The 13994-nt window shown below is 38.9% G+C and overlaps 1 protein-coding gene across 2 annotated transcripts in view; it reads right to left on the bottom strand.

Annotated features, from left to right (window-relative positions):
- The window catches only part of LOC105480781 (ankyrin repeat domain 22), a 28480-nt gene extending 15537 nt beyond the window's left edge, over positions 1 to 12943 (bottom strand). The window contains exon 1 of one of the 2 annotated variants that reach the window (XM_011739961.2): positions 12623 to 12943. In XM_011739961.2, the coding sequence (XP_011738263.1) occupies positions 12623 to 12643 (21 nt within the window). In that variant the 5' untranslated portion in view covers positions 12644 to 12943. The remainder of the gene's footprint in view (positions 1 to 12622) is intronic. The other variant, XM_011739955.2, reaches the window with a different exon arrangement.
- Positions 12944 to 13994: the final 1051 nt, after the last annotated feature.

Genomic DNA, 13994 nt, shown 5'->3' with positions numbered 1-13994 from the left:
TCCATTATAATCTTACAGGAACACCGCTGTATATGCTGTTCATCACTGACTGTGAGCTCATGTGATACGTGACTATAATTTAATGTGAGAGTCGCACTAACAGCTGAAAAGACTCCATGCTGTTATGAACTTTCGGTTTCCACTAGGGAGCAGCACAGCGTAAGAAAAGCACTGACAGCGGACAGAAGGGAAGTCCAATAGAAAGTGCTGGTTGACAAGCCAGGAATGAAAAAGAGAAAGGACTGTCCATTTGGGTTGCTGGAAAAGCTATCATAAACCCCTTTTAATTCCTTAAGCTCTGGAATTTGGGGGCACCCTGGGTGTAGAAGAAACACACTTGGGAAATTATTATAATAACTCTATCCCCTAATAGTCTCAGAACCCTTCTGTCCATCCTCACTGCTAAAGTGCTACTTCAGATCTTCATCATTCTCACCAAGACCACTGCACACAATTCTTTCAATCTCAAGTATCCCATATGCCATTTTTCCAGCTTCATCTCCTACCACTGTCTTATCCATACCCTTGATCTAAATAAAGGTATGTGTGTTATTAACAACCATCTCCCCAGCTAGACTGTAAGCTATATAAGGGCACTGTGGCTACATGAGGCTACATTGTGTCTGTACTGATTCATCATTGTACTCCCAGTATCTAACATAGTGCCTGACGCATGGTAGGCATTCAATATGTACTTAGTAAGTAAGTAAGAGAAGGAAGAAATTATAAGATGAGTTAACAGTTATTGAGTAGCTCATTTATTCTACTTTAATCCTCACAACAACCCTATAAAGTAGTATTAATATACCTATTTTGCACAGATGAAACTAAGGGAAATTGTCTTCCTTGCCCAAAGTGACATAGTTCACAACTGGCATGGCCAAGAGTCAAATCAAGGGGAATGACTGCAGGATGCATACATTCTATCTCCAATTACTTCAGTCTTGAAAATAAGCCTTCAAAATGTCTTCTGGCTACAAAACTTCACATTTAAGGTTTGTGTCCAGAATTAAGCTACAGTCTATACTCAAGATATTGATCTGTACACTTGTGGCATTGGCTTGCTGGTGCTTAGTTATACATCCAAACTCCTTCTCCAACCTGACTTGAATCAGCAATATCCACCAAGAGATAAGAAATGTCATCAGAGAGCCTGCAGGAGAAACCAGAAAAAGATAAGACCCAAAGGCAAAGGAGTGAAAGTTTCAAGAAGGAAGACAGAAAGATCACTGGATGTGATCATTAGCAGCCATGCAGAGGCCAATTTTCATACAGTGATGGGGCTGAAGGAAAAATACAGAGGCCTAAGCACATTGTCTATGAAGAATTAGAGGATGCAATTGGAGAGGAATTGTGGTCAGTTTGGCAGTGAAAAAGCTGTTAGTGAAAGCTAGAGACTTCAAAGAGGTGGGTAGCAGTGTCCAGCCAACGTTCCACACGTTTGTAGGCAAAGTGGTGTCATCAAGTGGTTACAGATCCAGGCTCTGGAAACAAACTCTCTGTGTTCCAATCTCAACTCTGTGACTTAACAGCTGTGCTATTTGGACAACTTACCTAAACTTTTCATGCTAAGTTTCCTTCTGTTTTTGATAATCATGCCTTCTTTATTAAGTTTCAGAAAGAATTAAATGTAACTGTGTAGATGAAGCACTTAGCTCAGATCTGAGTCACAGTAAACCCTCAATTAATGTTAGCTACTCTTATAATTATTAAAGCATAAGGAGTCAAAGAAGATGGACAGAAGTGGTTATGAGAGGGTAGATAATTGCTCAAAGAGAGTGAAGAGATGATAGGATAGAGAGTATTAAGATGGAAGCATTAGGAAGGAAAATTCTGGCTCTAAGGCCAAAGCAAGGGAGAAAAGAGAGCTATATGGATGGAAAGAACTGTAGACTGACTGAAATTTTTTGCCAGAAAGTCAGAGGTTTGATCTTCATTCATTATACTACTATATATTTGTCATAAATAAATAGATATAGCTAGATAACTGATATGGTTTGGCTGTGTCTCCACCCAAATCTCATCTTGAATTGTAGCTCCCATAATTCCCACATGTCATGGGAGGGACCCAAAGGGAGGCAATTGAATCATAGCAGTAGGTCTTTCCTGTGCTGTTCTCATGATAGTGAATAAGTCTCACTAGATCTGATAGCTTTATACAGTGGAGTTCCCCTACACAAGCTCTCTCTTGCCAGCTGCCATGATTGACTTTGCTCCTTATTTGCTTTTTGCCAGATTGTGAGGCCTTCCCAGCCATGAGGAACTGTGAGTCAATTAAACGTCTTCCTTTATAAATTACCCAGTCTTGGGTATATCTTTATTAGCAGCATGAGAACAGAGTAATCCAATAACTAAATAAATAGCATTGACATTTAAATAGATGAATAGATTAACGACAGGAGATGTGATTGAGACAAGGGTAGATGAGGCTTTTGAGCATGATGGGGAAGATTTTGGCCCATCATAATTAAAACTGTCTACATGAAATGAATAAAATATAAAATGGCATTGAAAACCAGGTTGTAGAAACATAGTAAGAAGATGCAGTTGACTGAGCTTGCCATGTAAGTTTGCGATTTTCTCCAGCAAACCTAGATGAGGGAAGAGTACAGAAAGTGAAGAGGCTAAGAGTGAGGATTAGGAAACATGTCTGGCAGGAAGAGAAATGAGAGGAGAGTGGTTTACCATTAAATTCAGACTGAACGAGCATCATATGTAAGCCAGATAAAGACAAATGAACTTGCAAAAAGAGAGAGAGAAGCAAATAGAAACACAGAGAAGGATCAGGGCACAGTTCATACATGTGGTCTATTAGAAAAGTAACCAGTTAAGAAGTTATCATGAGAGATGTTACAGATAAACTGTCTAGGAATGAGAAGTCAAGGATGGCCTTGTTGGGTATTTGATTTGGAGTAGAAACACAGGTCAAGAAGGGAGAATGAAGCTTGTGGATGTTGAGGTCACTGAGGATGACCCTGGGGGACAGAAAGAAAGGGGAACTTGTGCTCCAGGGAGGCGGAAGTGGGTCCTGGAATACAGTGGACAGAGGTGAGAATATAGAGAAAGGGCCATAGGCAAAGATTTCAAGTAAGAAATTGAACCATGGTCAAAAAATGACAATGGTGACCAAGAAGCAGACTGAATCAGCAGCTGCCATAAGAGAGGGTGTCATAATGCCCAGGAAAAGCCAGATTTCAGTGAAGGCACAGAGGAAAACAGACTAGTAGGTGAGGAGGAGATTGAAGAGAAAGAGTATTTACCAGCAGGGTGCATGAGTTCCCATGGGTCAGCTGTTCCCTGTGAACAGCACTCCCTAGAGCTGTGCTCTGGACAACCTGAAAAGCTAAGACACAGGATTAATAGGGTCCACTGACTAACTTTTCTCTTCAGCCTCATCTATCAGTCTCCCTTTTGCTCACAACTTTGTGGTGATTTCTGGGGCATTCCAGGTTCATTTCTGTTTTCTGGCCTTGACACTTGCATGTGACCTATGTGGTGGGCTTCCTGCTAGACCAGATCAAGTATCAGCCCATGAATCACCTCCTCAGAGAGGCCTTCCCTGACCACTCAGCCTCCCAGCCCAGGAACTTTCTCTCTCTCACATCTTCCTGTTTTATCTTTTTAAATTGGACTAATTGGTATTGAAATTGGGTGTAATGTGCCCAATTTCCTAGAGATTGAGGTATCTATGACTTTTACCTGGTTTTTAAAGTGCCCCTCAGTGTGCCAACTGTGTATAAACCACTGCTGTTCTGCAAGCTCTCCCATCTCTGGTCAGGCCAATTTCCTCACTTCTATGTTTGGGCTACCTTCTTGCCACCCTTACCTTTTAAATTGTGCTATCTATTCTTCAAGGCTCATCTCATGGTTCATCTCCAAGAAATCTCTTTCATCTTTCTTACCTGCAGCAGGAAATATACAGAACCTCAAGCAGCTCATTGGCCTTAAATGAGCTAGTGGGTTAAATTTAGTCTCTTTAACTAGACTATAACCCTCCTGAAGTAAGGCTTCCATAAGGTCAAGCACCCAGAACATGGATAAAGTCATTTGTTGGTTGACACACTGATTCATCCAACCTGGCTGGGAAGTGAGGCTAGGAAAGGGGTTGATGTTTACAAGGTAATAGATCATGTAAAGACCAGGACAATATTTTGCCTCAGTGGTTCTCAACCTTGGCTAAGTATTGCAGTCATGTTTGCACCAACCTAATATTTAAAACATGACCCAGGCCTCACTATTGACCAATTAAATAAGAATCTGTAAGAATAGGATTGGGGCATTAGTGCTCTTTAAATTTCCCTGGTAATTCTGATGGACAGTGAGGGTTGAGAATATCTGCAAAAGTAAAAGAAACAAGCCCCTATAATGGAAGTAAAAATTTAATGTAATATTATAGCTTTTAAACTCATATTAGCTAAGAAGCATTCAAAACTCTGGAATAATGGAATATTAGGAAAAATCTTGTGTGTCCTTTCACCTTCCCACATGTCTGTCTTTAAAAGTAGCCAAGAATTTGGAGGTAAAGTTTCACTCTGTCCACTTTCCATCTTACTTGCCCAGGCACTAAAATTTAAGAAGTGTCCATGGGTAAAGTATGACGCACCCGGTATGTTGATGATTAACTAAAATAATCAGCATGTTGATGATTAACTGTATGTATTACTTAATAATGTTTTGCACTGCTCTAAGTATAATAGATATCACAGCTGAAGAAATACTTAGTATTATCTTAATGGTGTAGAAACATCTGAACAACTTGTACCATTATGGACGTCTTTAAAAGCAAAGCTTCCCCCAAATTACCCCCACTTTTTGGTGCTGTTTCCCTAAACTATAATGGAGCTTCTGTAATTCCCAATCAAAGGAAAGACCATGTGAAACTTTGCCTGTGGCTCAGAGGAATTGGTTCACTGTTTATTAGCCATCTCTATGCTACAAGCTCCCCTCACTTAAAATGTTCCATAAAAATTTCTGAGAAAGATTTGTAGGTTTTGGAGCAAAATGATTCCAGTAAAGAGCCTTGCGATTCATGAAATGTCTTCTCAGAAAAGGAAGGAAGATATTTTTCTTTCTCTTCAAGTTAAGAAACCTTGGGGAATGATAATAAGCACTAATTTGATTTCTACAATTAATCCCAAGCCTTTGTTTCTGATGACTCATTCTTCACATACTGTATTTTACAAATTCCTTAGTAAATTTCTTCTTTTAGACAAATAAAAAAAGCACAATAACTTTTTTTAAGGCTGTTCTAGGCCCACTCAGTCTTTATGCAACATGGAGGAAGGTCCCAGCACTGGCTGGAACAAGTAGAGAAGTCATAGTTCCTCATGAACAGTAGCAGAAGGGGAAATAGAAGCAGGGCACATATTGATCTATCTTTTCTACTCTTTATCCTGAAAGGTCTATTTGAGAACATGATGTTATGTTCCTTGCCAGGAAGCTAAAGAAAGCCCATTGCCACACTTCTGATTCCAGGACATCAGAAACTCTGAGGTCATGAGGACCAGGGGAAAGCAGAAGAGCCTTCACCTCCAGCGATGAGGAGAAAGGGTGGAGGAAGAGTGGGCTCTGGCTGCTAGAAAATGGCAAATCGGAAGCCATGATATTCCCCTACTACCCTCTGACCACCACAGAGGTAGGCATAGAGAAGAGAGAAAGCAGTAGGGTGCCCATAACTAGGTAACATTCAGTTTTACAAAAGGAGGGAGTAAGAAAAAAGAAAGAAAAAGAGAAAGATGAAAGAAAGAAAGAAAGAAAGAAAGAAAGAAAGAAAGAAAGAAAGAAGGAAGGAAGGAAGGAAGGAAGGAAGGAAGGAAGGAAGGAAGGAAGGAAGGAAGGAAAGAAAGAAAGAAAGAAAGAAAGAAAGAAAGAAAGAAAGAAAGAAAGAAAGAAAGAAAGAAAGAGAAAGGAAGGAAGGAAGGAAGGAAGGAAGGAGGGAGGGAGGGAGGAAGGAAGGAAGGAAGGAAGGAAGGAAGGAAGGAAGGAAAGGAAGGAAGGAAGGAAGGAAGAAAGGAAGGAAGGAAGGAAGAAAAGAAAGAAAATTTTCTTTGTGGTCTTCTTCCATTTCATTGGTGTTACTACTCCTACCTGGCTAGTTTCAACCCACCAAGGAGAGGGCACTGAACTCAGAGTTGGGCAAAATTGGCTTTCACAAACCAGTTCAAGCTGACTCTAGTCAGCTCCAGTCAGCTCCAACACACCAGCAATAGGAACTGGCATGTATTTCTGTTGAAGTAAATTATAATGGAGACCAGTCTTTTCTGGGCCAGACAAATCCATTTAGACCTCATAAGTGACCTTGCTCAATTTGCAAACATAAGCAAAACTTACCTTTGGGTATTTCTTATAAATTTCTATATTAAAGAAAAAGGAAACAAGGTTAACTAATCCGAAGCCTAACTTACATAGAGACTTTCCAGCAGAATCGACCAAATAAAGCAACTATATAACTGTAACCAATCAAATATTTTATTTGCTTTACTCCCTTGTTCACTCCATAAAAGCCTTCTCCTTGCATTCCCTCCAAGAAGACCCCAAACCCCAGCTGTCCAATTCATGAATCAGTATTTGCTCAAACTCTTTTGAGCTTAACTGTGCCTCAGTTTACCTTTTGACATCCCAAGACTTTTCTACACAGTCTTATTCGTAACGTAGAAGACAGTTTGACTGGGGAAGGGCCCAGGATTTGAACTCTCAGAAGCCAATGTCTCTAAACATTTAATGGACCCAAACAGGTATTTTAGCATTAAATCTCTAAATGTAAGTCTCCTTTGAGAAAAAATAAAAAATAACTGTTTTGTCCTGTCCTCTTACAAAACTTGAGAAAATCACTTTTCTCCTCACCACTTTTGGTGCTCATCAGTTCACTTCATATACAAAAGTTGAAACTCCCTAAGTTTTCAATTTTGCATAAAGAAAAGTGTGTTTCCCCCTCAATCCCAGAAAATCTCCTGTTTGACTAAATGCTTATGTTTCTTGAGTGTTACAAGCTCTAAGGGTGCTCAAAGGAGGTTGTCCTTTAATATTGCCTTCCTTCTCTAGCAAAACCATACCTTCTTATAATGACCTGGTATCCTTTGTTATCTCTACATTCTTTCCATATCTAAACTCATCCCTTCTCTTGGCATTAAATAGCAAGAATATGCAGACAAGTCCTAAATTATTACCTCTTGACCCAGCCTCTCCTTAAAGGTACATTTCCTGTATTCATCTTCCATCCCCACCTAGATGTCTCACGGGTATCGCTAAGGTACCATGTCCAAATAGAACCCTGAAACGCATCCTTCCTTCTGCACCTCTCTGAGTGTTCCCATCTCATCAGCACCACCAAGTGCTGGCTGGCCTAAGGCAGAATCCTGAATATCAACTTTAATTTCTGGCTTTCTTTCACTGCCAACCTACAAACCAGGAAATCTTTCAGTTAAAAACTTATCTAAAATTCATCCATTAGTCTAATGCAACCATCATTATCACTCCATAAACTACTGTAACAGCTTCCTTCCAGGATCCAGTTTCGCCTCTGGCATCTCTCCAATTTATTTTCCCGTGCTATCAGAGTGGTCTTTTAAAACCCTAATGGTCATATTATTCTTAAGATCCTTTACTTACTTTCCATTGTGTTTTGCATAAAATCTAAATTTCTCATCTTGGCCTACAAGACCTGCCTGATCTGGCCCCTGACACCCTCTTTACAGTGTTAACCACCATCCTCATTTTCACTGTTATCACAATCACCTTGAACCATTTCAGCTATTTCACCATTGGTTAATAAATGAACAACTGGAGCCTCATTATCAGTGTTAAAAAAAGCTACATATGAAGCTTTGTGGAGTGTTTTGTTTTTTTTTTTTAATTTTTCATTAACTTCAGCATAGGACGTCAACAGTTTATCCTTCTGTTTCTTTGATTCATATATGGTGGTCATTTCAACACCATACTCTTTTTTTATTGTTTCTTTTTTTGAGATGGAGACTCACTCTGTTGCCCAGGTTGGAGTGCAGTGATGTGATCTCAGCTCACTGCAACCTGTGCCTCCCAGGTTCAAGCGATTTTCCTGCCTCAGCCTACCAAGTAGCTGGGATTGCAGGCGTGTGCCTCCACACCCAGCTAATTTTTCTGTTTTTAGTAGAGACAGGGTTTCACCTTGTTGGCCAGGCTGGTCACAAACTCCCAACCTCAGGTGATCCACCTGCCTCAGCTTCCCAAAGTGCTGGAATTACAGGCATGAACCATCGCACCTGACCTCAACACCATACTCTTCTATAAGACATTTTATACCTATACCACTGTCCAATTTATCCAAAAGCTTGACTTTCTGTGTTATAAGTATACATAAATGCTTCCTTTTTTTCTTATTACTGTTACCCATAACTATCTGCAGACTTTTTTGATATTTTCAGTAGTATATTTACATCACAGAGTAGAGAAAAATAACAACAACAACAGAAAAAAAAAACCACACACACAGAGAAATACACATAAATCTTGACCCCATTAAGGCAGAGTGGCAAATCTGCTGTAGGCTCATTCATCCTGCACAGGTGCCATTTTTTACCCTTTGTGGACTTGTTTTTGGGGATTTTATGGGAAATTTATGGGAAAATCTGGGTGTGCAAGAGAAAGATAACACAGCTGAAAGGGGCTGGGAAAATCTTTTTTCTCTTGTTAATGCTTAATAAACTGTGCATTGTGCACCTGCATTTTGACTGTGACCCTCATGATCACATGAGGTCAAATAGGAAATGTTCTACTTGTTTCATGTTTGTGCTCAAAAATTTGGGGTTTTGGAGCACTTCCACTCAAATTTTCAGACTAGGGATGCCCAACATACATATATATACCAGGAACTAGCAGATGCTTGAAATATAATATGTACTCAATAAATATGGTTGTTTAAACATATGGATGAGTTAATGACTAAATAAATAAATGTATACAAATTTTCAATCCTGGTGTCTTTTCATATGTGAAAGTTATCATTTTCTTTCTGAACTGTTGTGACTTAGCACAACATTATAATTTGTAAAATTGCTTTCAATATACAAGGAAAGAAGTAGAAAACCAATTGGGGTGAAAATGCCTGATGCTCTTCTTGCATGTGTTGTTGAATACCAAAATCCTTCTAGGAATTCATACATAAACAAAGTAGATGGAGAGAGTTGGGAAGATTGTAAGAATGCAATTTTTCCCCATTGTCTCTGCCTTGCCTTTCTCATATCACAGAATGACACGATGTTAAATGTTAAATGTTAAACCAGATCTCATTAAGCTCTCTTGCTTTATAATATTAAAACTGTGACTCAGAGAGGTTAAATGACTTCCTCTCAAGTCCCATGAAGTTCCTGGCACAATCAGGACTAAAATATAGGTTTTCTTGACTTTCAGTCCAATGGCCATTCAATTAGTCACATCTCTATTCCTGTACCCCCTGACTTCTCCTCAACTGTACCAGCTTTTCCAATAAAACTTGCTTGACCTAAATTGCTCTCCCTAGGCATTGTATATTTCAAGACAATCTTTCTGTTTTTTGAACTATATTTCCTTTTTCTGGAGTAACATCAGCTTCTCTGAAAAACATATCTATTGCCAAAGGATTAATTTTAAGTTTGTGTGTGCATATGCATGTGTGTGTGCGTGTGTGTGTGTGTGTGTGTATATCCTTTTACTCACTGCCTTATAATGAAATCTTCCCAATGTTTAAAGGAATACATCATTTAAGATATGATTTTCAAGAAACACTTTTTGGCGCCTATGTCTGCAGTTGACAGAATCAAAAGTCTATAAAGATTCTTTAAGTCTTCTAAGTGTTAGTTCCTGAACTCTTTTAAGTTCTCAGCATTTTTCTTCTTTCCAATTTTTGTACTACTTCACAATGCAGCAGTTCTCTGTTGCAAGGTAGGAGTAGAATGTACCTCATTGGACCTGGATTTAGTTTACCCATTCTTTCCACTAAGGGAACAGGGCACCATCCTAGTTAGAACAGTGGCAGAACAGCAGAGTGGTTAAGACCAGCTCTCTTACGGAGCATGACATATCTGTTGAAATAACAAGTAGTAAAAGAATTTAGTAGTTCAGCAGTGATGTAAGAAGAATCTCTTTGAATGAGTAAACACAGGACAAATCCTAGCCACTAATCTCCAGCCAATAAGCACTTTTCAACTGTATAACTATGAGCCAGTGACTATCTTTTCCTCAGTTTCTTCTTTTGTAAAATAAGGATACTAAAAGTGACTCTTATAAGATTGCTGTATTAAACGAGTTAATACATATAAAGTGCTTAAAATAGGGCCTGATATATAAGAAGCCTTAAATAAATGTTTGTTGCTATTGTAAATATTATGAACAAATATATTTGATAAGGGTTTAAAAGAATCAGCCTTGTTTAAAAGTCCATCTTACACAATTGGAGTTACTTATTCAAAATTAGGGCCTCTCACAGAGCTCTAAGCTTATCCTCTAGTGCAGATTTCAGGACCAACTCTCTGGGATCCTCCCTCATTCTCTCCTTCTTTCTTAAAAATATATATTGTGGCCGGGCGCGGTGGCTCACTCCTATAATCCCAGCACTTTGGGAGGCCAAGGCAGGCAGATAACGAGGTCAGGAGATCGAGACCATCCTGGCTAACATGGTGAAACCCCGTCTCTACTGAAAAATACAAAAAATTTGTCGAGCATGGTGATGGGCGCCTGTAGTCCCAGCTACTCGGGAGGCTGAGGCAGGAGAATGGCGGGAACCCAGGAGGCAGAGATTGCAGTGAGCTGAGATCGCGCCACTGCACTCCAGCCTGGGCGACAGAGCGAGACTCCGTCTAAAAAAAAAAATATATATATATATATATATATGTGTGTGTGTGTGTGTGTGTGTGTGTGTGTGTGTGTGTATGTGTATATATGTGTATATATATGTGTATATATATATATATGTGTATGTATATATATATTGCATAACCATTAGCACTGCAAAGCTCTAAGGAAAAAATGGTAATCCTATGTCCCCAATCTAAAGGAGCTTCCCACACTCAAATTGGGGGAAGTTTTTTTAAAAAATAGATTCTTCCAGGCAACATAGGACCAGGGATCCAGCAGGCTTTTTCTTGTCCTTAATGAGTAGCTCACAGTCTTTATTCTTAGGAAACACAGAGCAAATGGTGTATAACAAATGAGTAGGCTATGTTTAAATATTTAAGAGATTTAAGAGATTACTATTTAAAGGTCCTACTTCCAACTTTCTACGTCAGAAAGTTGAATGAAAGGTCCTACTTCCAACTTTCTACATCAGAATACCTGAGGATGAGACTAGGCTTTTTTTTTTTTTTTTTTTTGGTTTCTTTTTCCAAATCATATATAATTCCCGCATGCCATCTGAAAAGCAACCAAAATGCAGAATCTTAGGTCCCAGATCTACAGACTAAAAATCTGCATTTAAACAAGACCTTCAGAAGATCTGTATGCACATTAAAATTGGAAAAGCACTGGCCTGTGGTAGTCTTTCTTTCTCAGGATGGTGGTAAACAAATCACCCCTGTGTCAGAACCACCTGGGTGCTCCTTCTAAAAAGTATACTTTTGTGTCCCACCACAGACTGAGTGAAACAGACTCTGGGTTGGAGTCCCTTGAAACTGCATTTCAGACAAACTTCTTTTCCTGACACTTGGGCAATCTAAAGTTTGAAAGTTACCAGAGTAGCTTTTAAGAGCACTACATGTTTTGTCATTTTCATGTATATTATCTCTTCATGAGACTAAAATCACTGAGCAAGACGTACCTAGAGTTACAAACCAATCAAACAGTACGTTTGCACACACAGAGGGATATACACACACGACATTAGAAATAACTGCAAATAAACTGTCTTTAATACTGGGAGATCAAAACTATCCAAGGAGGTTCCCCTGAGCATCTGCAATGAAATGCAGATTAACCAGTTAATTGTGTCGGAGAGGAGAGGTTGTAAATTATGTATAATGACATCATTACACCTCTTGTACTCTTGTCTAAATATTCCTTGCTTGTACTTTCTTGAAACATTATTAAAAATCCATTTGATTCTAATAAGTTACTTCCAATACAAGTAAAAGTAGAGCATCAGATGTGAAAAGAAAATAATCAGATTATCAAAATATATTGTTATTATTCCTCTTCTTCATAGTGATGGTCTTTACTAATAATTACTAAGGGTGAATTTCCCTTCAAATACCAAGCTGAAAGGCATTACTCTGGTCATGTGGTTCCATAAAAGAGGCAGTCAATCTTTTGGATATTTAGAAAATCCAATTGGGTAAAATTTTCTCTTTTTCTCTGAGCATTTGTCATGAGAAAAGCACAACTGAAACTCAATTTTGCCCAAATTATCCCTGCAAACATCCAGACACTATGAAATATGTGTTATATTCATCTCAACTTAGATCTAGCTAATATTTTAGAATTACAAAATACTTTGTCTTAAACTATTAAGAATATCAAAAAGAATAACACATAGGACTTTATTTTTTCTGACTTAATACTCCCCCAGGGAGTTTAACAGACAAAACAGAAATATATTAACAGGGATAGACAATTGCATTTGAAAAGCATGAGCAACTTTTAACATCTTTGGAACTCTGCTTTCAGAAAGGTGATGTACCTCGGAGTATAGGATTCCCATGCTGGTCCTTCACAGGCTTACTTCACCTCTACAGCTTCTTGAATCTTCCAGAAGTATTTCTGATGAATATCAAAATCCTTCCTGGCTGAGAGGAAAGTCCCTAGAAGTCCAAGCTGGCGGCAAGGCTCAGGAGTGCTTTTCTAGCAAACACCTGTGAGTGCTTTTCCAGCAGCTCAGGCAGCAGCACACCTTCCAGGGAGCCCAGCCCAATGAAACAAAGGCACTGTGTCATGTGTAATGACCCAAGCCTGTATCATCTAATGTTACAACCCTGAGGAGCCGGTTTCTGAGTCATATTTGCTCTGCCAGTGGTAACATGCAGGAAAGAAGGAAGCAAATTAAGGGAGGAAGAAACGTTCTTACACTGGCAGGAAGGACTCAGGGTTCAAACCAAGGTACTGTATTTCACACATTTCCTAATCAAAATCTGGTTTTCAGCGGTCATTGAGAAAGTCTAGAGACCAACAAACTTACTTGTGAGAGCCATATGTGTCTGGCAAAGAACTTGAAAAAATAATCTACAAAATTCTCAGCCTAACAATTAACAGTTTTCCAGCTATTTATGCAGTTTTGTAAACTAATAAATTTACTAACATAATAAATCTTAAGTTGTTTTAAATATTCTAATACTATTCACACATTTAGCCAAATTACTTTATAATATTCAATTTAAAATCATAAGTCTAAAATCAAATACTCTATGATGCATTTTAAATTGCATCATCAATTTATGTATCAAACATGCTAGTATGCCAAATCTCTTAAATATCGTAAACATTTTATATGCTACATATAATATTAATTATTCACACACTTTCTCTGAACTGAATACAATTACATCAAACTTTCCTAGAACTGAAACACCCAACCGTCTACACACCCATTATCATCATGGGAGCAGCCCAAATGCGCCCTACTTTGTTGATAACAAATGTCAAGTTACTTTGTAGCTATAACAGAGTTGAAAACTGTAAGTCATTCAGCCCAGGCATGCACAATTAAAATGCTTTTCCTCTAACAGCACCTAGAACCAATGATCCCTTCCCTGGGAACCAAGAAGACAAGGACATGATGGGAACCTAATGTAGGAACTCTTTCAGAAGCTAGGGGCTCATTGGCCCAGAAGATCCAGGACTGAAATCTGCTTCAACATACCTTTCCTTAAATGGTCAAATCTGAAGCCCTTCAATCAGTCCCTGCCAAGCCAACATTCCTAAATCCTTTCACTTGCCCTCTAAGCCATACATTTTCTTGGATTCCAAATTGGGGAGACAGATTTGAGCCCACCTCCTGTCTCCTAATAAAGTATTTCTTTCCTCAAAACCCAGTGTTCTGGGTATTGGCTTCTGTG

The sequence above is a fragment of the Macaca nemestrina genome, chromosome 9 (genome assembly GCF_043159975.1).
Source record: "Macaca nemestrina isolate mMacNem1 chromosome 9, mMacNem.hap1, whole genome shotgun sequence".
NCBI classification, from domain to species: domain Eukaryota; kingdom Metazoa; phylum Chordata; class Mammalia; order Primates; family Cercopithecidae; genus Macaca; species Macaca nemestrina.
Note: the sequence above shows the minus strand (reverse complement) of the source record. Positions and strands in the feature narration are given on the sequence as shown.